This window comes from Aquarana catesbeiana, linkage group LG02, assembly GCF_042186555.1.
Source record: "Aquarana catesbeiana isolate 2022-GZ linkage group LG02, ASM4218655v1, whole genome shotgun sequence".
In the NCBI taxonomy this organism is placed as follows: Eukaryota; Metazoa; Chordata; class Amphibia; order Anura; family Ranidae; genus Aquarana; species Aquarana catesbeiana.
This window is the reverse complement of record NC_133325.1, coordinates 672,148,147-672,171,106: the sequence shown is the minus strand read 5'-3', so window position 1 is coordinate 672,171,106 and position 22,960 is coordinate 672,148,147. Positions and strand designations below refer to the sequence as shown.

General features: G+C 42.5%; 1 protein-coding gene across 1 annotated transcript in view; it reads right to left on the bottom strand.

Moving 5' to 3' along the window:
• Positions 1–20,660, bottom strand: part of NLK (nemo like kinase) — a 307,284-nt gene extending 286,624 nt beyond the window's left edge. The window contains exon 1 of the mRNA XM_073616684.1: positions 19,301–20,660. Within this exon, the coding sequence (XP_073472785.1) occupies positions 19,301–19,776 (476 nt within the window). The 5' untranslated portion in view covers positions 19,777–20,660. The remainder of the gene's footprint in view (positions 1–19,300) is intronic.
• Positions 20,661–22,960: the final 2,300 nt, after the last annotated feature.

Genomic DNA, 22,960 nt, shown 5'->3' with positions numbered 1-22,960 from the left:
GTGGATGTCTGTAGATGCAGGGATATTAGAGTTAGGATAGACTTACACGTTAATATATTCTACTTTAGGCATATATGTCTAGAGATATTTGTAATTCACAAGAATATCCAAGGTGGACACAGCTTTAAACCTGTAGACATTAACAAAGGGATCATTCATTGTATATCTTCTTACAGCTTAACCTAGACAATATGTCAGCTTGAGCTACAGTACTGGGTACACGTTACACCCTAAAAGTGGGTGCAACATGTTCCCAAAGGTGAACTGATCTACTCTCACGCCCCTGCTACCTTTTCCAGGATTCATTTGACAGTAAAGGTATTGTTCCGTTTCCTATACAGAAATACATATAAAAGGTTGGCGGTCACAAAACAACTTTAAGTAATGTCAACCTTCTACCAGGAGGCACTCTCACCAACCCCTATGTTACTATAGGACACAATAGTGAAGTAGGGGTTGGTGGGCTGAACCACTAAGCGCAGTGGGGAAGCAGTGTGATTTTCTAAAGGCTTTAGGCCATAACTTCTCAGAGTGGCATTGGCAAAGGGAAAGGCAGGTGTTTACCATTTTCTTTCCTTTGGTTCAAAATTTGAATCAATACATTTCTTTGGAAGGCATTATGCAAAAGTTAGCCAATATAAGGGTATTACTAAACACCAAACTTTATGTACCTTTTCCTTCCCAGTCAAGGCTACAAAAGGAAAAAATACAAACTAAGCAATAAATGGTAAGTGGAAGACCCTTTTACACTCTGTTCCTAAGGCCCCTCCGCTAATGAAGTGAAAAGGCTCTGGTCTAGGGCTGCAACTAATGATTATTTTCATAATCGATTAGTTGGCCGATTATTGTTTCGATTAATCGGTTAATAACCTTAAAAAAAAAAAAAAAAAAGCGTGGTGTATAATTTAGTTAAATATGTAAAGTTTAAAAAAAAAAAGGCAATTTATTCTTAAATATCTATATGCAGTGGTAAATATAAATAACCAGCTATATGGTTAGGGAGCAAAATATCTAATCCACTCTGAGAATAACAGACAGAAGAGATATACTGTATATACTATTAGAGGAGATATGCTATATATACACTATTAGAGGAGTGAATCTGGTAAATATCAGACTCAGATCATTTTTTTTTTTTTTTTTTTTTTATTGAACAAACAAACGTCTTCCTTCAAACATAAAGGCATTTTAAGAACGTTCGTTCAATTTTCTAATCGTTAGTGGGGTCATATTGATGTTCATTTTCAACCACAGTGATGGGAAAATTTGGAAATAGAAAACTTCTCGGTCAAAGGAATTTTCAGACAGTGTGTGTGGTTTTCGTTCAGAAATTACATTCATTTTAAAAACGGAATGTTAAAAACAAGTGAAAATTTCAAACATTCTTTCATTCAGCGAATGTACAAAGATTTTTCTTCTGAAAATTCTCGTCTGAAATTTTATGCATGTGGCCAGCATAAGGCTCAGTACACACCTATGCAGTTTGCTTTTGATCTGTTTTTGCAGTGCTTTGTGCTGTGCGTTTTTTGATTTTTGCGCACGTGATTTTGCTGCGATTTGCGTTTTTTTGCATTTTTTTTGGGCCAATTTGTTGGACAGATTTAAAAACACAAATTGCTGCAAAAACACATTACATGCTTTTCTGCAGCTTCTCCATTGAAGTATACTGAACCAAAAAAGCGACTTGACATGTCAAAACGCATGCCAATCCAATCGGTGTGACACCACACCAATTCCCAAAAGTAGTTTCGGTACTACTTTTGGCGACTTTGGGGTGTGATTTGTATAGACATCTGTGCAGGAACCCACACAAATGTCTGTCAAATCACCTCCCAAAGTTGGACTGCATTGTTGGGTTGAAATTGTGAGTTCAGCTGAAGTCGCACGATTTCAAACCCGCTTAGGGATTAGATTGGGACATTTTCCAGGTATATTTATTGTGCCTAAACCCAGCATTTTATGTGCCTTGGTTTGTGTCTGTACCACAACTGTGTATAGATGACCATAAAAAGTAAGCTACAGTTTATAAACTGTATGTGTGTATGCACTGGTCTATTTGACATTTACTGCTTCCTGAATTCACATTCAGTTTAACATCCAGAGGTGGCAAACTTTCATTATTCAATTTAGCAGGGACGGGCAAGGATCAAGAGCTGCTAGTAGCAAGTAAACACCTATAATTTCAGCATGCATAAAAAATAATCCTTTGAGATTAGAAACGTTTCAAAGGCAACTCTACAGAGAAGTCTTGCAGAACAACCTTCAGAAGATTAACATGACATAACATATTCCTGCCTTTCAGATATTATGGATTCCACTGAGAATTAATATGGAAGTCCATTTGAGATTCTGCTATGGAGTTCTCAGAATTTACAGTCCCTTTAAAAATGTACTTGCAGTTGAGAGGCAAGTCATAGATTATGTGAAAAATAACTTGATTCCCTAATCAACAGTCAGTGTTGATCGGGGAATCCCTCCCATGGTGCGGAACAGGGAGCCGTCCGTGCTAGGAGAGCACAATGATGATTGCCAGTGGCTATAGCCGCTGGCAAAAAAAAAATATATCACATGCCAAAAAATCTGACATGCTGGCTGACAATTAGTGGATTGACTTGAGTACAATCAACCGCCCATAGATGGATCGAATCTTGGCCAGTCCCTGCTGAACCGCCTGAGATTTGATCCATCTAAGGCTGGCTAGAGTCACCACTCTACTGTGTAATTAAAAACACTAGAGGCTGTTCTTGTATGTAGAAGCACATATGTGGCTCTCAACTATGCTTGGCAATGGAGGATAAAGCGGTGAATGTACAGGCAATGCAGCATCACACATAACCTAGGCACTGCTGTCAGCATTCCTGCCAACACTTCACTGTGCAAAACAGATGTTTTTCTAAATGCTTGCAAGTATGTAACCACTTTTACACATCCTTTAAGAACCATGTCCAGGGAAGGGGGGAGGTGTGCACCTATTTAGACTCTGGTAGTGTGGCTTAGGCCATACATGGTCGAATTCCGAACGGATATACTTTATACTTTTCAAAATCAGAAATTTAGTGCGATTTTTGATCCGATGATACCACCATTGATTTTCGGAATTCAACCAACCAAGACTTCAATTTCACCTCATGTTGCTACAGAAAAGAATTTGTGGCAGGGAAACTTCTTTTCTTTCCGGGAATTTCCTTTCTTGCGCTCATGTGCATTTCCTTCTCGCATGATTCTCCCATCATTAATTAGAAAATCGTTTGTTTTTCAAAAAATTTCCAATATGCCCGATTACTCAAAAAAAAAAAAATTAAAAAAAATAAAAAAAATTGGCTGTTGCAGTAGCCCACTAATAGTACGAAATTAAAACTAAAATTCTTAGATAAGATTTTTGAAAGAAAATTATTTGGAAATTTGACCGAGTATGGCCACCCAGCAGATGAGGGTGGCTGGGACACTGCAGTTTACTGTTGCCTGAAAAATTGATTTGGGCAGATACAGGGGGAAGTGGATTACTTTATATACAAGGACAGTGATGGTGAACCTTGGCACTCCAGATGTTTTGGAACGACATTTCCCATGATGTTCAAATACACTGCAGAGTGCATGAGTATCATGAGAAATGTAGTTCCAAAATATCTGGGGTGCCGAGGTTCGCAATCACTGTATTAGGATCTTCTTTATGTCCAATGCCCTTTACAGAAGGCCCTTGCAGCAGTTATAACTATTCCTCCCATATTTAAAATATTAGGCATGCCAACATTTAAAAGAATACTTTAGTCTGTACACACAGATTATCTTGGGCAGTAGATAATAGTAAAACTTGAAATTAATGTAATAGCTGGGAAGAGCGCACATTTCCTCTTGCGCTCTGCATATCTTTTAGAAAAGTTTATAGAAAATTCATATTTAAAAGCTTTTCTGTGACCAATTCATGTAAGATAAAATGACACAATTAGAAGAGAGGACATATTTCACCTCATTAAATATTGATGAATGCAGTGTTTATTACTTTGTGGTTTGAACTATTGATGGAAGCATGTCCCTGCTCCACTTGCAAAATTGCATCCTTTAAAGAACAGAGAGTCTCTATTTAGACAGATAACTTCAAAGCCTCTTAAACACTGACCTTGTAGATAACCCTCATCTGATTAAAGTTCTAGTTTCCATACACTGACATGGCACTAACACGTGACCATCAAATCCATATTTGATAGGATGCATCAAAACAGGGACATTTAAAAAGGAATGAGGGTATTATTACCAACTATCTTTCCTCAAATGAAACTCCTAGCCATTAAAACTAAAGCACATTTTGTGTAGAAAGATCAATAAAAAAAACAAAAAAAAAAAAAGGAAGAGGACATAAGATACCAACTATTAGGAACTAAAAAGATTTAGGTTCCATGCACACTAGCTTAAAAAACATTGCTTCTACAGTTTTGTGTTCTGCCTGTGGAATCAGCTCAATGGTATCCTATGGGTCCATGCACATTAGAACCTTACAAGGTATATTTTGAGTTTAATGTTTAGAGGGAGAAAAAAAAAAAAAAAAAAAAACACAAAAACACACACACACACACACACACACACACACACACACACACACACACATACACACACCTTAGCCCCGGTTCACACAGGGGCGGCACGACTTGCAGGTCGCCTCAGCGAGGCGACCTGCAAACTACTTCCGAGGCGACTTGCAAAACGACTTCTGCATAGAAGTCTATGCAAGTCGCCCCCAAAGTAGTACAGGAACCTTTTTCTAAGTCGGAGCGACTTGCGTCGCTCCTATTAGAACGGTTCCGTAGCACAGAACGGGAGGCGACTTGTCAGGCGACTAGGTCGCCTGACAAGTCGCCCGTGTGAACCGGCACTTATGGTTCGCGTTCCCGATTGAAGCTTACTGGCAAAGAAAAAAAAATAAACAAACACACCACACACACCTTAAAAAAAAAAAAAACTCTTCTAAACTCATCTAGACTTTGTACAAAAAAATGCTCTATATGAATGTTTTTTACTCCCAAGAGAACAGACGTTTTTTTAAGCCCAGTGTGCATGGAGCCTGACAGTGAGTGAAAAAAAAAAAAAAAGTTATTTTACATTGTTTTGGCAGTCTTTACGATTACTTATATATATATATATACACACACACACACACACACACACACACACACACACACTAAAACCTAGTCATTTCTATTTGCTTATCTCAACTGTACACTTAAAATTGCACTACAGCTTTTCTTACACTTTAACACTTTACATGGTTCATACGAACCATTTCCCTCATTACCATGAGAGGCTGCTGGATGTGCGATATAAACTGTATGTAGCTGCAGCTACATACATCATATGGGTTCAAGCCAAGACTTCAAGTCTCATACAATAGAGTACCTGATCGGTGCTCAGCCATTCAGAGAAAGCAATATATTCTAGCAATTTAGACAAACCTTCTTCTGATTGGCTGAGTCAGAGTTTGTGACATCAGCTCGCCTCTCTGACTCAGCCAGAGGAAGCTTTGTAGTTATTGCAAGAATACATCACTTTTTCTGAATGGCTAAGTGCTGCTATGATAGACTCCATTGTGTTCTGGTTATGAGACTGGAAGTCCCGCTCGAACCCAAAACACAGTGCAGTATGCTGCAAGTAGGCTCAGCTACATAAAGCATATATATCGTACATCCAGAAGCCTCATGTTAGTGAGGGGCATGGTTCATTTGGGCCATCTTGTCCCAACAGACTATGTATAGTGTAAGAAAAGCCAATGTTCAGCTTTAAAAAGGTGTCTTGCAAGTTGTTTTTTTCCCAATGCAGTGTGACAGAACACATTTGTATCTTGAAAGAACAGGCATCAACAAAGCGGAGTTCCACCCAAAAATGGATCTTCCGCTTTTCGGAATCCTCCCTCCCTCCGGTGTCACATTTGGCACCTTTCAGGGGGGAGGGGGGCAGATACCTGTATAATCCAGGTGTTTGCTCCCACTTCCGGGCATAGATAACTGCAGTATCTGCAGATATCTACACCGTGTCCGGTGCCTCCTCCGCACCCCCCCCCCCCGCTGTCTTCTGGGAGACACAGCAGGGATCAGTGGGATCGCACAGCTTGCGCATGCGCAGTAGGGAACCAGGCTGTGAAGCCACAAGGCTTCACTTTCCCGATTCCCTTACCGAAGATGGCGGCGCCTCCACCCAAGAGCCGAGGGACAGATCGGCTTCGGGTGCCAACATCGTGGGCGCCCTGGAGAGGTAAGTGTCCATATTTTAAAAGTCAGCAGCTGCAGTATTTGTAGCTGCTGACATTTAAAAAAAAAAAATAAAATTCAGCAGAACTCCTCTTTAACCACTTCAGCCCCGGAATGATTTACCCCCTTCCTGACCAGAGCACTTTCTACGTTTCGGCACGGCGTCGCTTTAACTGACAATTGCGCGGTCTTGCGACGTTGTACCCAAAACTGACATCCTTTTTTCCCCCCCCAAATAGAGCTTTCTTTTGGTGGTATTAGATCGAAAAAAAAAAGGAAGGACAAAAAAGGCCATTTATTTTTTATATATCTATACACAAACGTTTTGCCTCATTTCTATTTTAAATTGAATGGGTTATTTTACAATGTCATTGTTCACCAATCAAGTCATAAGCAAAGCTGCAGCTGAATTGCTTGCAAGCAATGTATTCTGGGGCATAAGCTTTATGAAACGAGTTAAAATAGGTAGTAGATAGTGGACAGCCCAAGTCGAATTTTTTTTATATGCAAGCTCAGAAATGCTTAACCTGTGGTTCACAATTTAGTGAAGCTGTCCTATTTTTTTTCCCCCCCCCATCATTGTTTTGATCATTCATGTGCGAACTGTCAGTTCGCAGTGCGATATGCAAGATGAAATGCGTGTGTCGATAACATTGTATTGACACTCCCAGCAGTTAGTATGGCAGTGTGAACTTCCGTGCGAGTCAGGTGCGATGCAGGAACCCGCAGTGGATTAGCAGGGGTCCCGCATCGCACAAGTGTGAACCGAGCCTTAAGCTGAACTCTTTAAAGAGAATGTAAACCCTCACATATATCCAGTGAAGTGAACAGCCTCAGATGATACACAGATTAAACAAATCTCCATACATAAGTTTTACATGTATATTAGGTTGTCCTTAAAGTGGGGTTCCACCCAAATTTTGAACATTATCTCTATGCATTCTCTTCCTTGCCTAGATGCTGACATGCTGTGTAAAAAAATTTAAATCGCCGTAATTATCTTTTTCTAATCTTCTTAGCACTTCCTGGTTTTCCTCCCATGGGAGTAGGCGTGTTTCTAGCCTCTCCCAGACCTCCCACAGTCCCCTGGGAGCTAGTCTCAGGCTTCCCAGCATGCATTGTGCAACAGCGTCATCACAACATCTCGGTGAATGCTGGGAGCACAGCATTCACCGCATCCAGGAAATACATGCTTGTGGGCTTCAAATGCCCACAATGAAGATGGAAACCGCCTTCAGTGAATTTTATAAGTTATTCTTTACAACGAAATCGGACACAGGCGGACTTATTACACAGAACATATGAGTAGATAATCATGAGAAGAAAAGTTTGTGAATGAACTCAAAAAAAAAAAAAAAACACACGATAGATAGGTGGACCCCTGCTTTAACTTGCTATATTCTTTACAAAGTACACACCTTGTTAAAGATTTTCTTCCTGTTCAGCACTGGAAGTGAAGGCGGACCTTCAGTCATTTTTCCATCTTTGCATCTATTAAATCTTCTGCCCTTGTTGTTTTAACTTTGGATAGTAAAATATTTTTTTTTCTCCCAGTAAATACTTTATACAGCCCACTTCCTGTTTGTCTGGTCATTAGCCTAGGCTTATAACATGCACATCGCTCTCTCTCACTCTTGTGAAAGTTTGCTGGGGGGGGGTTTGACGAGTCATAAGAGGGCCAATGTGAGCTGCAGAGCTGGAGGTGGTTTGTGTCTGTAAATCCAGGAAGTAAACAGGAAGCAGCTTCAGCTACCCACAGTTAAAATGATTCCAGCCAGACTTAGTGGAGGGAGATTTCTGCAGCATATTTGGCAAATACAGAATCACGGTACATATAAAAATATGCAAAGTGGTTGGAGGGAAGCTACAGAATGGCAAAGATGTTTTTATTACAAATTATGTGAGCAGACTGCAGTTCCTCTTGAAGTCTGGACATACACACTGACAGCTGATTGGAGGAAAGGCACACACCCCTCTCCACATAGGCAGAGACTTGCAGAGCTGCGCTGTCAATAGACCAGCTCTCTGCTAATTTATTTATATTTTCAGGCGCCTCTGGTCTGGTCACATGAGCCGGCTCCCCTGTGATAGCCAGCCGTAGCTTCAGGAGAGGAGGGAGTGCCATCAACAAATGATCCATAGTAAGTGTATGGGTGACATCACTGCTCAGGCATTGAGCAATCTTCTACTCTCCCCTGCAGCTGGTGTTGGCTGACACAGGAGAGATCACATGACCAGACCAGTCTGAAAATAGGCAAGTATACTAACCTGTGGAAGAAAGATCTGTATAGGAGAGGGAATAGAGCAGTTTTAGGCTTAGTTAGATGTATGCTGGAACTCTACTTTAATGTATCTTTAAAATGGAGCTAGTGCTTTAAACTACTTGTAATTCCTGTACAATAGAACTCAAACTTGGAGAATACAGACCAGCGCCAACAGCCAATCAAATTTTGCTGCATGCACCTGTGCTGTCAGGATGACAGAGCAGAGTGATGTCTATCATTGGGCTGGTTCTGCATTCTTGACCAAACTTTACTGGCATCTACACTGGAGGTTGAAGAGCTGGCTATGTTGTCTCTTGAGGGTTTGTGGATCACAAAATTGGCTGCAAATAATAATTTGTCATAGTTCACATATAATCAGACACTGTACACGCTTGCTTGCAGTTCAGATTTCACAAGCATACACATAAATCCAAAAACAGTCCTTACATGCAGCTGCCACTTTAAACCATAAACTAGGAAAATCACTATTTAACTGGTCATAAAAAAAATAAATGAAAATAAAATAATATAAAAAAGTCACAGCAAAGAAATCCCATGCTGTCCTTTTATAAGCTTTTAGCATGTGTAGCGGAATAAATCTGACCTCAATTTCTAACTAAAGGCTCCTGACAAACATTACTTTAATCATGGCAAAAAAAAGTCAGAATTAACAGACAAGGAAATACTGACCTGGGTACAAATACAGAACTCACATTCATTCCACACTAAGCTCTGCGCAGAAACTGAATAGCAAGGTTTCCTCATTAACAGAAATGTAATTAGTTTGTCAAGGTGAATCCTAAAACAAACCAAGAAGAGTCCCTCTTTACCAAGAGACCCTTAGCAAACATTGCCAAAATAATGTGGTAAAAAAACGAATCAAATGGCATCTACAAGTTACATCTAATACTTTGGGGGTTTTTGTTTTTTTTTTTTTTTTAAATAGATGACATGCAAATCTATGCTTTTGGGAATCACATCGGACCTGCGTACCAGTTTTACTAAATCTCCCGTGTCTGAGGAGTGATGAGGAGTTTCTCCAGTGATCAGGGTTTTCCTAAAGCCGGGTTTTGTGCTGAATGCAGAGAGCTTCCAGACACAACACTGTAATCCCAACAAGCTCTCTGAACTGGGTGACATGGCTGTTTATATCCAAAAGTCATGGCAATTCTGTGTCATAGTATTAAAACAGTTGGTCCTGGTGGATTCTTCTAAATGTCTGTTTGCCAACTTATAGAGCATTCTATTTATTAAAAACAGACTAACAAATAGAAATTCAAAAGTATGACGACAAATCTTTATTTCTGACTGTACGGCTACAATCAAATCAAGTATTTCTGACTGTAAAAACACTAATTCTAAGCATCAGTCAACCCAAAACTGACAATTTAGCTATGAATACAATGCTGATGGGTTCAAATCACCATGTAGTAAGAATTCAATACCAAAAAGGTTTCCCCCACCACGTGTTTGGTATACAAGAAAACAGCATGATATTCAGCCCACCAGCATCTACAAATAATCAAAAAGACTAGTATGTATAAAAACAGAAAAATTATTTCATATACACCACTGAAAAAAAACAGAAATCTTATCTATTACAGGATGTACAGATAACATTCCGCCCAGTGATAACAAAATGGTGATCACAATATAAAAAGAAAACTTCAACATTTGTATAAGAGGAAATAACTTTTCCCAACTAGATGTACTGAGGGAATTATGTAGGTTTCAACTACCGACTGTCAAGCTGATCAAGAAAGTAAGGGTCGCTTCACACTGTCCGGCTGCATTTTTTGCTAAAGCACAGCCAACCTATGGATTTTGCGAAGGTAAGCTGCATTTTCCCATAGATTTCTATGAGGTCCTGCGGTTTTGGTAAGGTTAAGTAAGGTAAAGTACGCAAGCGAAGATCAATGGAGTAGCGGAGTCAGCCAGGTATGGTACAGTGCATCCAGAAAGTAATCACAGCGCTTCACTTTTTCCACATTTTGTTATGTCACAGCCTTATTCCAAAATGGATTAAATAATTATTTTCCTCAAAAATTCTACAAACAAACAATAGCCTATAATGACAATATGAAAAGTTCGAAATCTTTGCAAATTAAAAATATTTAAAAAAAAAAAAAAAAAAAAAACACCCCCGAAAAATAATCCCATGTACATAGGTATTCACAGCCTTTCCGCAATACCTTGTTGAAGCACCTTTGGCACCAATTACAGCTTCAAGTCTTTTTGAGCATGATGCTACAAGTTTGGCAGACATCTGGAGAGATCTAAAAAACGGCTGTGCACCGATGCGCCCTATCCAACCTGATGGAGCTATTTTTGGGCAGTTTCTCTCCTTTGCAGGGCCTCTCAAGCTCCATCAGGTTGGATAGGGCGCATCGGTGCACAGCCGTTTTTTTAGATCTCTCCAGATGTTCAATCTGGTTCAAGTCTGGGCCACTCAAGGACATTCAGAGTTGTCCTGTAGCCACCCCTTTGTTATCTTGGCTGTGTGCTTAGGGTCGTTGTCCTTTTGGAAGATGAACCTTTGCCCAGTCTGAGGTCCAGAGTGACCTAGAGCTGGATTTCACCAAGGATGTCTCTGTACATTGCTGCATTCATCTTTCCCTCAATACTCACTAGTCTCCCAGTTCCTGCCGCTGAAAAACATCCCCAGAGCATGATGCTGCTGCCACCACCACGCGTCATGGTCAGAGTCCTTCAGGTGCCTTTGGGCAAACTCCAGATGGGCTGTCGTGCTTTTTACCAAGGAGTGGCTTCTGTCTGGCCACTTTACCATACAGGCCTGATTGCTAGAGTGCTACAGAAATGCTTGTAGTTCTGGAAGGTTCTCCTTTCTCCAGAACTGGAGCTGTCAGACGACCATTGGGTTCTTTTTCACCTCCCTGACTAAGGACCTTCTCCCCTGATCACTTAGTTTGGCCAGGAAGAGTCCTGGTGATTCCAAACCTCGATTTACAGATGATTGAGGCCACTGTGCTCAATGGGACCTTCAATGCTGCAGAAATGTTTCTGTACCTTTCACCACATCTGTGCCTCAGTACAATCCTATCTCGGAGAACTGTAGACCATTCCTTGGACTTCAAGGCTTAGTTTGTGCTCTGACATGCACGGTTAACTGGGACCTTATTTAGACAGGTGTGTGCCTTTCCAATTCATGTCCAATCAACTGAATTTACCACAGGTGGACTCCAATCAAGTTGTAGAAATATCAAGGATGATCAGTGGAAAAAAGATGCACCTGAGCTCAATTTTGGCAAAGTTATGAAAACTTATGTACGTGATTCCCCCCCCCCAATTTTTAATAAATTTGTAAAGATTTCATAACAAACTTCTTTCACATTGTCTTTATGGGGTATTGTTTGTAGAATTAAGGAAAATCATCAATTTAAATTAATTTTGGAATAAGTCTGTAACATAAAACGTGGAAAAAGTGAAGCGCTGTGAATACTTTCCGGATGCACTGTTTATACATAGCTACATTGGTCCAGCCTACAGTTAGGTCCATATATATTTGGACACAGGCACAAATTTTCATACTTTTGGATTGTTTCGTTTTTATTTCATTCTGGTGGCATACAGAGCCAAAATGAATTTGAAGTGCAGATTTTCAGCTTTAATTCAAGGGGTTGAACATAAATATCAAGTACAAATTTTAGGAACTGCAACCCCTATTTATAGACAGTACCCCCATTTTCTGGGGCTCAAATGTAATTGGACAAATGAATAGAATAATAAAATGTTATTTTAATATTTTGTTGAGAATCTTTTACTGGCGATGACTGCCTGAAGTCTGGAACCCATGGACATTACCAAAGACTGGGCTTCCTCCTTTTCTGATGCTTTGCCAGGCTCTAACTGCAGCTGTCTTCAGTTGTTCTTTGTGGGTCTGTCTGTCTTTAGTTTTGCCTTCAGCAAGTGAAATGTATGCTCAATTGGGTTAAGATCAGGTGATTGACTCGGCCATTGCAGAATATTCAACTTCTTTTCCTTCAAAAGCTCCTGGGATGCTTTTGCAGTGTGTTTTGGATCATTATCCCTCTGTACTGTGAAGCGGCGTCCAATCAACTTTGCTGCATTTGGCTGAATCTGGGCTGACAGTATATCTCTAAACTGCAGAATTCATCCAGCTGCTTCGGTCTTATCAAACACCAATGACCCAGTGCCACTGCATGCCCATGCCATCACACTGCCTGAATCATGTTTTACAGATGACGTTGCGTGCTTTGGATCATGAGCTTTTTCTTCCCGTCAGTCTGGTACAGATTCATTTTAGATTTTAGTTTCATCCATCCCAAGAATGCTTTTCCAGAACCGGTCTGGCATTTTTAATTTTTTTTTAAGATGGTTTTTGGCAAAATCTAAAACGGCTTTTATATTCTTCAGGCTTATGAATGTCTGCATCTTGTGGTGAACCCTCTGTATTTGCTCTAATGAAGTCTTCTCTTGATTGTAGACTTTGACAATGATACGCCCACCTCCTACAGAGTGTCCTTCACTTGTCTGGATGTTGTGATTGAATTTTTCCTTTACCAGAGAAGATCCTGCGATCATCCACCACTGTTGTTATACATGGATTTCCAGGCCTTTTTATGTTGCTGAGCTCACCAGTGCATTCTTTCCTCAGAATGTACCAAACTGTTGATTTGGCCACTACTAATGTTGCTGCTATCTTTCTGATGAATGGGTTTTGTTTTTGAAACCTTACAATGGTCTGTTTCATTTGCATAGACAGCTCCTTTGAATGCATGCAGGTTTGTAGCAATAGATTCCAAATGCAAATACCACACTTAGGGGTTGATTTAATAAAGGCAAATCCACTCTGCACTACAAGTGCACTGCAAGTGCAGTCGCTGTAGATCTGAGGGGAAGCTATGAAATTAGGGGAAGCGCTGCTGATTGTATCATCCAATCATGTGCAAGCAAAAATGCTGTTTCTTATTTTCCTTGCATGTCCCCCTCAGATCTATAGCGACTGCACTTGCAAGTGCACTTGTAGTGCAAAGTCGATTGCCTTTAGTAAATAAACCCCTTAGAATCAACTCAAGCCCTAGTGCTTTCACACTGGGGCAGTGCGCTGGCAGGACAGGAAAATAAGTCCCACAAGCAGCATCTTTGGGGCGGTGCAGGATCGCTGTATACACAACCCCTGCCCATTGAAATAAAGGGGCACCACTGCTGAAGCGCCTGCAAAACGCTTTTCAGGCACTATTAACCCTTTCCTCGGGCCACTAGCGGGGGTTAAAAAAGCGGCCTGCTAGCAGCTGCATAGCGCCGCTAAAACTAGCACGGAGCCCCTCCACCGGCCTAGTGTGAAAGGGATCTAACTGATGAAGAAATAAAAGGAGTAGCACACACCTGGCCATGAAACAGCTTTTGATTCAATTGTCCAATTACTTTTGGTCCCTTGAAAAAGGGGGATGGCTAATCTTAAGAGCTGTAAGTCCGAAAACCTTTCCTTTGATTTGGATGCACATTATCAAATGGTACATTATTAAAAGGTTCAAATTAAACCTGAGCGTGCGCAGGGGGGGGGGGAGGTGCTTGATTTTACATTATTTAAATTTACTGACAAACTGATATTTTTTGGGTAGCAGCCAGGTAACTGTGGCAATCCCCATTCTGCTGGCAGGCAGCATGCCAAGCGACATCCCCATCTGGTGGCAGGCAGCGTGGCTCCCACTGATTCTGCATTATGGTGAGTTGAACTAATTTTATATTACAATGTAATGATAGAAAGAATGCACTTCAATCATCCTGAACACCCTACCAACCATGGTGCCGGGATGACTGAAGCACTAACATCAGCCATTGCCCTGACAAATTGCCCGCGAAAAAATGCTTACCCCCCCAGCTTCTCCATCTATCTTGGTCCCTAAAAGGTGAAACAGTTTAATATAAACATAACATTAATTATGCAAATCATTTTTAGTTTGATAGTGTGGAGGTGTTAGACCCTCTATTATAACGTGTTTTTTTTTTTTTTTGCTTTCTTTCTGTGAAGAGCCTCATCTCTGACTATTGTCACCAAAACAGAAAGCGTGGAAAAAAAAAAAAAAAAAACAGAAAAGTGGAAATCCAAAGATTTATGCCGCGTACACACGGTCGGACTTTTCGTCTACAAAAGTCCGACAGCCTGTCCGACAGACTTCCGACGTACCTTCGGCGGACTTGCGGCAGACTTTCTTACGAACGGACTTGCCTACACACGACCACACAAAAGTCCGACGGATTCGTACGTGATGACGTACACCGGACTAAAATAAGGAAGTTCATAGCCAGTAGCTGCCCTAGCATGGGTTTTTGTCCGTCGGACTAGCACACAGACGAGCGGATTTCGGGGTCCGTCGTACTTACGACGTAAAGATTTGAAGCATGTTTCAAATCTAAAGTCCGTTGGATTTGAGGCTAAAAAAGTCCGTTGAAAGTCCGGAGAAGCCCACACACGATCGGATTACCAGCCAGCTTTAGTCCGTCAGCGTCCGTTGGACTTTTGTAGACGAAAAGTCCGACCGTGTGTACGCGGCATTAGAGTTGCCTCCAACAAGAGAAAGTTATATGACAGGGAAATTTGTTTCAGGGACAACTAAGAGGAGCATTCCTATCTGTTTGGGATTTTTCCTCTCTCTGTTGCATGCCTGAGACAGCAAATGAAGATACATTTCCCCAACTGTACACAGACAGAAAAAAATAAATATACATACCCATACATACTCGAGTATAAGCCAAGTTTTTCAGTACTTTTTTTGTGCTGAAAGTGCCCCCCCTCGACTTATACTTGAGTCAAGCACTTTTCTGGTGTAAAGAATGACATTTTCCGAACCGATTTTGGGGCCTCATATCTTGGGACCACTTGGTGCTAGGAACCCCAAATTTGGTGTGCAAACTATAACATATCCAAAGCTGTGGTTCCTAGCACCAAGTGGCGCCTAGATATGGGGCCTCAAAGTCGGTTCTGAAAATGTCATTCTCTGCTGCAGAAAAGTGCTTGACATTTTCCGAACCGAGTTTGGGGCCCCGTATCTCGGGGCCACTTGGTGCTAGGAACCCCAGCTTGGATATGTTGTAGTGCTAGTTCCACTGGGTTTGCACACCAAATTTGGGGTTCATAGCACCAAGCGGCCCCAAGATACGGGGCCCCAAAGTCGGACAACTGTGTCTATTTACAGCAATGTCATTTCAGTACCCTTTGGGTCCAGAGACCCCAAATTTTGGCTGCTAGGGGGCATCTAGGAACCCTTAACTGCCGAGTTTGAAGTTCTGGGGACCTATGGCTGCAAATGGGCACAGTGAGGCATACAAATGGGCATTGTTGACCCTCTTTTCCACTTACAGTAGCTGCGCATTTCTCACCCTAGGCTTATACTCAAGTCAATAAGTTTTCCCAGTTTTTTGTGGTAAAATTAGGTGCCTCGGCTTATATTCGAATATATACGGTACACTAACTAGCAGGTGTCTGTTGGCATCAAATGTATTATGGAATTTCTAATCACCTCAGAAAAGAAAGCTCAGCTCCATCCATCGTCTAGCTAAAGCACACAGATGGGATAAAAAGTGCAAATGAACTGAAAGACTCAAGATTTGAACAAAGAAAATAACAATGCCTGGAATGTATCATAGCCAATCATCTTCAGCTGAAGCAGACGTTTGACAAACACATGCTGTGAAGCAATTTAGCTCCTCCTAGTAAAGCTGACAAGACACATTACAATATGACTGTACAATCTTATTTAGATCGATCAACGATGTAGTGCAAGGGCCTGCCTGATCGTTTAGGTAGGTCCTTATGTTACATAGTTCTGGCAAATCGAAAGTTGTTTGTATGGCCAGATTGTAATTTTGTACAGTGACCCAAACTGACACATAGTGGGCTAACCCATCAGCCATGACATCGCGGATTTCCCAGCCACTCTTGCGGCTGTCAAAAAAAAAAAAAAAGTCTTTCAAAAAGCACACATCACAAGTGCACAATGCTGCCATAGCTGCGACTTCTAAAAACAGAGCAAATTAACAGTTTCTGCTCTAACACAATGCCAGAACAGATCAATAATGTGCCATCCATCCCAACGCTCTGAAGTAATCAAACACTATAAACATTTCATTCTCCTGAAATAGGGGCCCCTCTGCCAAGGGAAAAATTCTCATCTGTATCTGACACCAAAACATGTACAATGCCAGCCTGCCACCGATCAAGGTCCTTTACACAGAACAGGAAAAACATGAAACGGACTTCAATAATTGCATAGAACATTACCTGAAATACTTTAACGGGAACGTCTCAAAATAATTAACCAGCGTTTGCTGACTGTTCCAGTGGCGCCGTGTGTTATTGACCCCGGCAAAGCAAAATGCTATGTACTGTTCTTCAAACTTAAAGTGATATTAAGCCCTCACATTTTGAAGCACTTCCAGCAGCTGATTTAATCAGTGAGTTTGCAGCATCTCTCTCATTTAATCCTTGCCCATGTTGCAGTTTAACCAATGCCATTTATCACTATCCCAGGTTTCCTGTTTCAGGGTAGCTCCTTTCTCTTGCAGCATCCCTACACTGAGTGCACCAACCCAAACACAGGACCCACAGCCTAGGATGGTGAGACACTCCCCTTCTACTCCCTCCCCCAAGCTAACAGACTGGCTGGAAACTGCACCATCCAATATTAACTCTTTCCTGTAAAGACCAGAAGTTCAGGGAAGCAAAACTGAGAGAGCAGGAGCCAGCAGCATTAAAAGTTGTAAACCGCAAGTGCTGGGGTAAGAATTTTAGTAAACAGTTTACTGGAAAATGTTTATTTTCTTGTGCTCAATGTGTTAAAAACACTGAGAGTTTAATATTACTTTGAACTAGAGCTGCACGATTCTGGCTAAAATGAGAATCATGATTTGTGCTTAGAATAAAGATCACGATTCTTGCAGCGCAACATCATCTTTCACATTATACTAAAGAAAAAAAAAAATTTGGGCTAACTATACAGTTTAGCTTTTTTTTTTTTTTTTTTTTTTTAATCCATTAAAGTGTTTTTTTTTCCCCAAACTGCGTTTGAAAGACCGCTGCACAAATACAGTGTGAAATAAAATATTGCAACAATCACCATCTTATTCTATTGTAATAATATTATATATATATTTTTTTTTTCCAGTAATTTTCTAGCAAAAAATAGAAATTTTTAACTTGTAAGCCCCCTTTCACACGAGGCAGACTCCGTTTCTACGGAGCCCGCCGGCTCAGCGGGAGATCAGTCCATTGATCTCCGCTGAGCCGGCGGATGACAGGTCCCTCTCTGCTCACTGAGCGGGGAGGGGCTTGTCAGGCGCCGCTGCCGCCTATGGAGAGATCGGACGAAAACGGGCAGCATGTCCGTTTTCATCAGATCTCACCCGATCCAATAGCGACAGACCTGGACGTAGGGCCTTCTGCTTTTAGCGGACCGGACGGGGTCAGATGTCAGCGGACATATCTCTGCTGACATCCGTCGCTCCATAGGCTAACATGGATCGCCCGTTCAGGTCCGCCGTCAAAACTGACAGGCGGACCTGAACGATCCGATCGTGTGAAAGGGGCCTAAGAAACAAGTGTCAGAAAAAGGTTGTCTTTAAACTGACCTCATTCCTTTGATCTGAAAAGTGTTACAATGTTTCTCTTTATCTCCCCTAAGCAATGTTGTGAGAAACTTGCCAGGCTGCCTGTTCTTTTTTGACAGCTGTCGGCTTGAGCAGAGAACTCTCTGCACTGAATAGAGGAAATGTTTTTAAGAACGGGAGGGAGGTAGAATGGCGATAACGATTCTTTAACGATTACTCGTGCAGCTCTACTTTGAACTAAAGCCAAAACTTTTTATTTCAATTTGGATAGAGTTGGGAAGGGTTATAACTCGTCAGGTTATTCCGTGTCCCATTGGGGAGATTTCTTGTTACTTCCTGCCTCATATCCAAACAGGAAATCCCTCCAAAAGCGAGGGACTCCCTGGCTGCCATTAAAACTAGTGTCCCCAATTGGAGGATTTCCCCTTATTCATGTTCTGACGACAACTCAGAATTTGCTCTCAGAGCAGTCACCAGAACAAATAAGGAGGGTGAATCACTCTAATGGGGACACAGACAGCAATTACCAGCTCACAAGTGTTCCAATCCCTCTCCAAGATTTGCCTTTAGATATACTTCAAACAGAAATAGCCATTGTTTTAGAAAACCAAAATCCCCTCCCTTGTAAATACAGACGGGGGGGGTTGGACTAATAAAAAGTGTCTGAGTAAGTTATATCACAACTGGTGCCTCTGCCAAAAAGCAGCCAATCAGCGTATTTAAATTTTCTTAAAGGATAAGTTCACCTCATTCAGGGTGTAACATATTACTGTTTTTACATTTCTTTAGTTACTTCCTGGTTTCCAGGCCTAGGCAAATGATGTCATACATCCCAGGAGTCTTCAGGAAGGGTTTTCTCAGAAAACCCCTCCTCCCTGAAGACTTCTGGGATGTGTGACATCATTAGCCTAGGCCTGGAAACCAGAAAAAGTAACTGAAGTGTAAAAAAAAAAACAGTTGAACAAGTAAATATGATATACTTTCTATTTACTAATGCTAGCAGCATAAGGATTAAAGGGAGTGGGGGGGTTCCAAGTTATTTCTCAACAAAATAAAAGCATGGCAACATGTATGGATGGGGGGGGGTTGGCTTTGAATATCAAAAATGAATTAAACAGGGTTTTTGGTGGTCAGATGCAGTAACGTTTTGCTTTAATCCTCCCTTTGTGGTAGCGATGTATAAATTTAATTTGAAGAAAGTTTCGCACTCACCAGACAACACCGAAAGCTCCGTATCCGATGGGCCGATCAGGTTCGATATCCAGTTGTTGGGCATGATGAGCATGCTGATGATGATGATGAGCCTTCACCGCCGCCGCCTGCACCTGAGCGGGAGCCGCGGCTGCCGCCGGCCCCGGCGCCTGTCCCGGGGCGGGCGACGGAAAGTACGGCTGGGCCTGGCCGGGGTTGAGCATGGCCGCCGCTGCGGCGGCAGCTGCCGCAGCGGCCGATGAGGCGGAGGACGAAGCGACGTGCTGCTGCTGCACGGGGTGCACGGCGGCAGCGGAACCGGGGTGCAGGTGATGCTGGGGATGGAGGTGGTGATGATGGTGCAGGTGAGGAGGGGGCAGGTGGGCCAGGTGGTGGTGGTGGTGATGATGATGGTGATGAGCCCCAGCCGCCGCTGACGCGCCCCCGTTGTACGCCGCCATCATTTTTGCATTGGCAGCCGCGCCGCAAAGAGACATTCACAGAAAATGCCCTCCGGAAGCGATCGCTGGATGTGGTCACTGGGCCATACGCTCCGGGGAGGAGGCCACCATCCTACACAAATCCGGTGACAGCAATATTAGAACACAACAATAACAAAAACAAAAAAAAAGAAAAAAGTATCCGGCGCACAAGGATTCTACCCAACCCCCCCACCCCCCAAACACCACAGTGTCCTAAATCAATACTAGAACTCCATCATCCTCCTCCCCCAGGGACATGGGCTGCTTCCAGGGACACACTGCTGTCTGCTCTGACCCCCCCAGCCTGATCTGACCCAGGATTCAGAAAGTAAAGGACAGCCTGGCCCTTCCATCCCACATCCTCCTCTAGCCTGGGAGAGAGCAGCTACAGGCCAGCCTCCCAGGAAGGACATATACACACACAGGGGAACTACAGGAGCATGGAGGAGGAGGATGATGATGGAGAGGAGGGAGGAGGACAGACAGGACAAGCTGCCCAGGCCAGGCGCCTCTCCTCACCCTGACAACAATGAGGGGGAGGGGTGGGTCAGGTGAGATGAGGGGAGCGCTCAATGGAGCCCCAACACCGGCCACACCATCCCCCCCTGACACACGCTCCTCTCCCCGGGATGGCGCTTCTCACACACAGCTCCACGTCCCAGGCCCGGCAACACCAACCACCACCCGAGAGAACGGCCGAGGTCAGCCACAACAATCCACAGACACGGCTCCGAGCCGCCACCGCCGCTGCTGCTGCTGCCGTCCGGACCAGTCACAGCCTGCCAAGCCAAAAAGCAGAGGCAGCTAGAGCCGCGGGTAGCCCAGCCACCTGACGTCTCGTCTGACTGACAGCCGCCGAGGCCAATCGCAAGCGAGAATCCCGCGGCCTGTCCAATCGTCGCTCGGAATAGAGAAGGCGGGCTTTGCTTGTGAGAGAAAAAGAAAAAAAAAAGACGATAAGGAGACGGCCAATTGGGTCGAAGGAGGAGGGAATTGACGGGAGATTCCCGGCGATTGGCGTGTGTCGCGGCCAATCGTTTGGCGACTCCCGCGCTCTGGCTCCTCCCTCGGTGACCTACGTGTAGAGGTAAAGCTGTTAACCCTTGCGCGCCGCGAGGTTGCTGCCAGGACACTGCAGCTCAGTCTGGTGTGTGTACGCGTGCTGCCTCTCCACTGATAATGCAGCAGGGGGCAGAGCAGAGCCTGGACTACAGCGAAACAAGAGCGAATTTACATTCTGTCTGGGATTCACTTCTGTCTGTGACCCCACTGGGCAGATTTTTCTCACTTCCTGTCGTTGTGACCCCTCTCCTATAATAGAAATGAGCAGTGGTATCTTAAAACCTAATTCCATCCCTAAAAAATGTAGTTGCAAATAGAATAGATATGAGTTTCAAAGAGAAGCATGGCCAAAGCCTGTGGCTCAAAAGAGTGCAAGTACTCATGATCTTCTCTAACACCACAGGCTCTGGAATTATCCCGACAATAGTGTTAGGATCTGCCCTGATGCCTGACTGGCACGCATGCATGAGAGGCACCTCATCAGTGGCCAAAGCAAGAAGACGTGGGATTCACAAGTGAAAAACAAGACGGCGGCCATGATCTGTTCCACGTTAAAGAAAACTGAAGGCAAAACTTTTTTTTTTTTTTATTTAAAGTAGGGGAAGGTGATAACCCCTGTCAGTTTTTATTTTTATGGTCATCTATGAGATTTCCTCTCACTTCCTGTCCCATAGCCACATCAGGAAGTGAGAGGAAATTCTACCAAATTGAGGGAATTCCTGGTTGTCACCAGAACTAGTGTCCCCAGAAGATTTCCCTCTTCTTCCTGTGTGGGTGACAACTTAAAATGTAGGATTTTCTTTCACTTTTGGGGATAATAGTCTCCAGGATAAATAGAGTGGGTGAATCTCCCTGACAGGGGGCGCAGACCGCAATAAAAAACCCCACAGGGGTTCTGATCTATCACTTCTCTATCACTGCAGCATTCACTATTGTTTTTTTTCCAAGAGGTGATCAGCTGATTTTGTAAAAGCCATCTGATAGGCCCCAGATCTCTCCATAAAGAGTACCTCTGACATGCCTATTGCTGGCACAGGGGATATTTACATTCCTTGTAACAGAAATAAAAGTGATAAACAAAAAAAATAAATTTAAAGAAACAAAGTAAAAAAAAAAAAGAAAAAAAAAAAAAAAGAAAGCGCCCCTGTGCGCTCGTGGTTGCGTGCAAAAGGCAAACGCGTGTATTGGTCCCGCACGCATACGTAAACACGGCACACATGTGAGGTATCGTCGCGAATGTCAGAATGAGAGCAATAATTCTAGCACCAGACCTCCTGTGTAACTCTCCACTGGTGGTAACCCGTAAAGGCTTTTAAAGCATCACCTATGAAGATTTTTGAATACCGTAGTTTTGCGCCATTCTCATTTCATGCACAATATTGAAGCTTAACATGTTACATATCTATTTACTCAGCTTAACAGCGTCTTATATATTTTATAAATAATTTGGGCATCATATTGTGTTTGTGTGCATTAAAATTCATTAAAGTGTTTTTGTTCTTATGTTTTCGATGTTTTTGTACACTGGGACCAATTGGTCCTGTCCCTGCGTGGGCAAGTGCTGTATGTTTGATGAAAAACTCAATTAAAAAAAGAGATTAAAAAAAAAAATTCTTTAAAGTGTATAATTTATAGGTAAAGTTGATCCAGGGAAAATCTGATTGCCTATCGGGGGATCAGGAAGGAATTTGTGCTGTAGCAAATTGGATCATGCTTTGCTGGGGTTTTCACCTTCCTCTGGATCAACTGTGGGTATAGGATTGAGTATATGGGATTGTATGATATTATTTTTTATTTTATTTATTTTTATGGTTGAACTAGATCAGGAATCTTTAAACTACCGCCCTCCAGCTGTTGTGGAACTACATATCCCAGGAGGCATTGTAAAACTCTGACATTTACAGACATGACTAGGCATGATGGGAATTGTAGTTCCTGAACAACTGGAGGGCCATACTTTGAAGACCCCTGAACTAGATGGACTTGTGTAATTTTTCAACCTGACTAACTATGTAACTATGTGTATATCCCCCCCAAAAAAAATGTGCATTCTAAAAACCGCCAATACCGCGTGACATAAAAAAACAAAAAAATGCAAAATCCACCATTTTATTTTCTAGGGCCTCTGCTAAAAAAA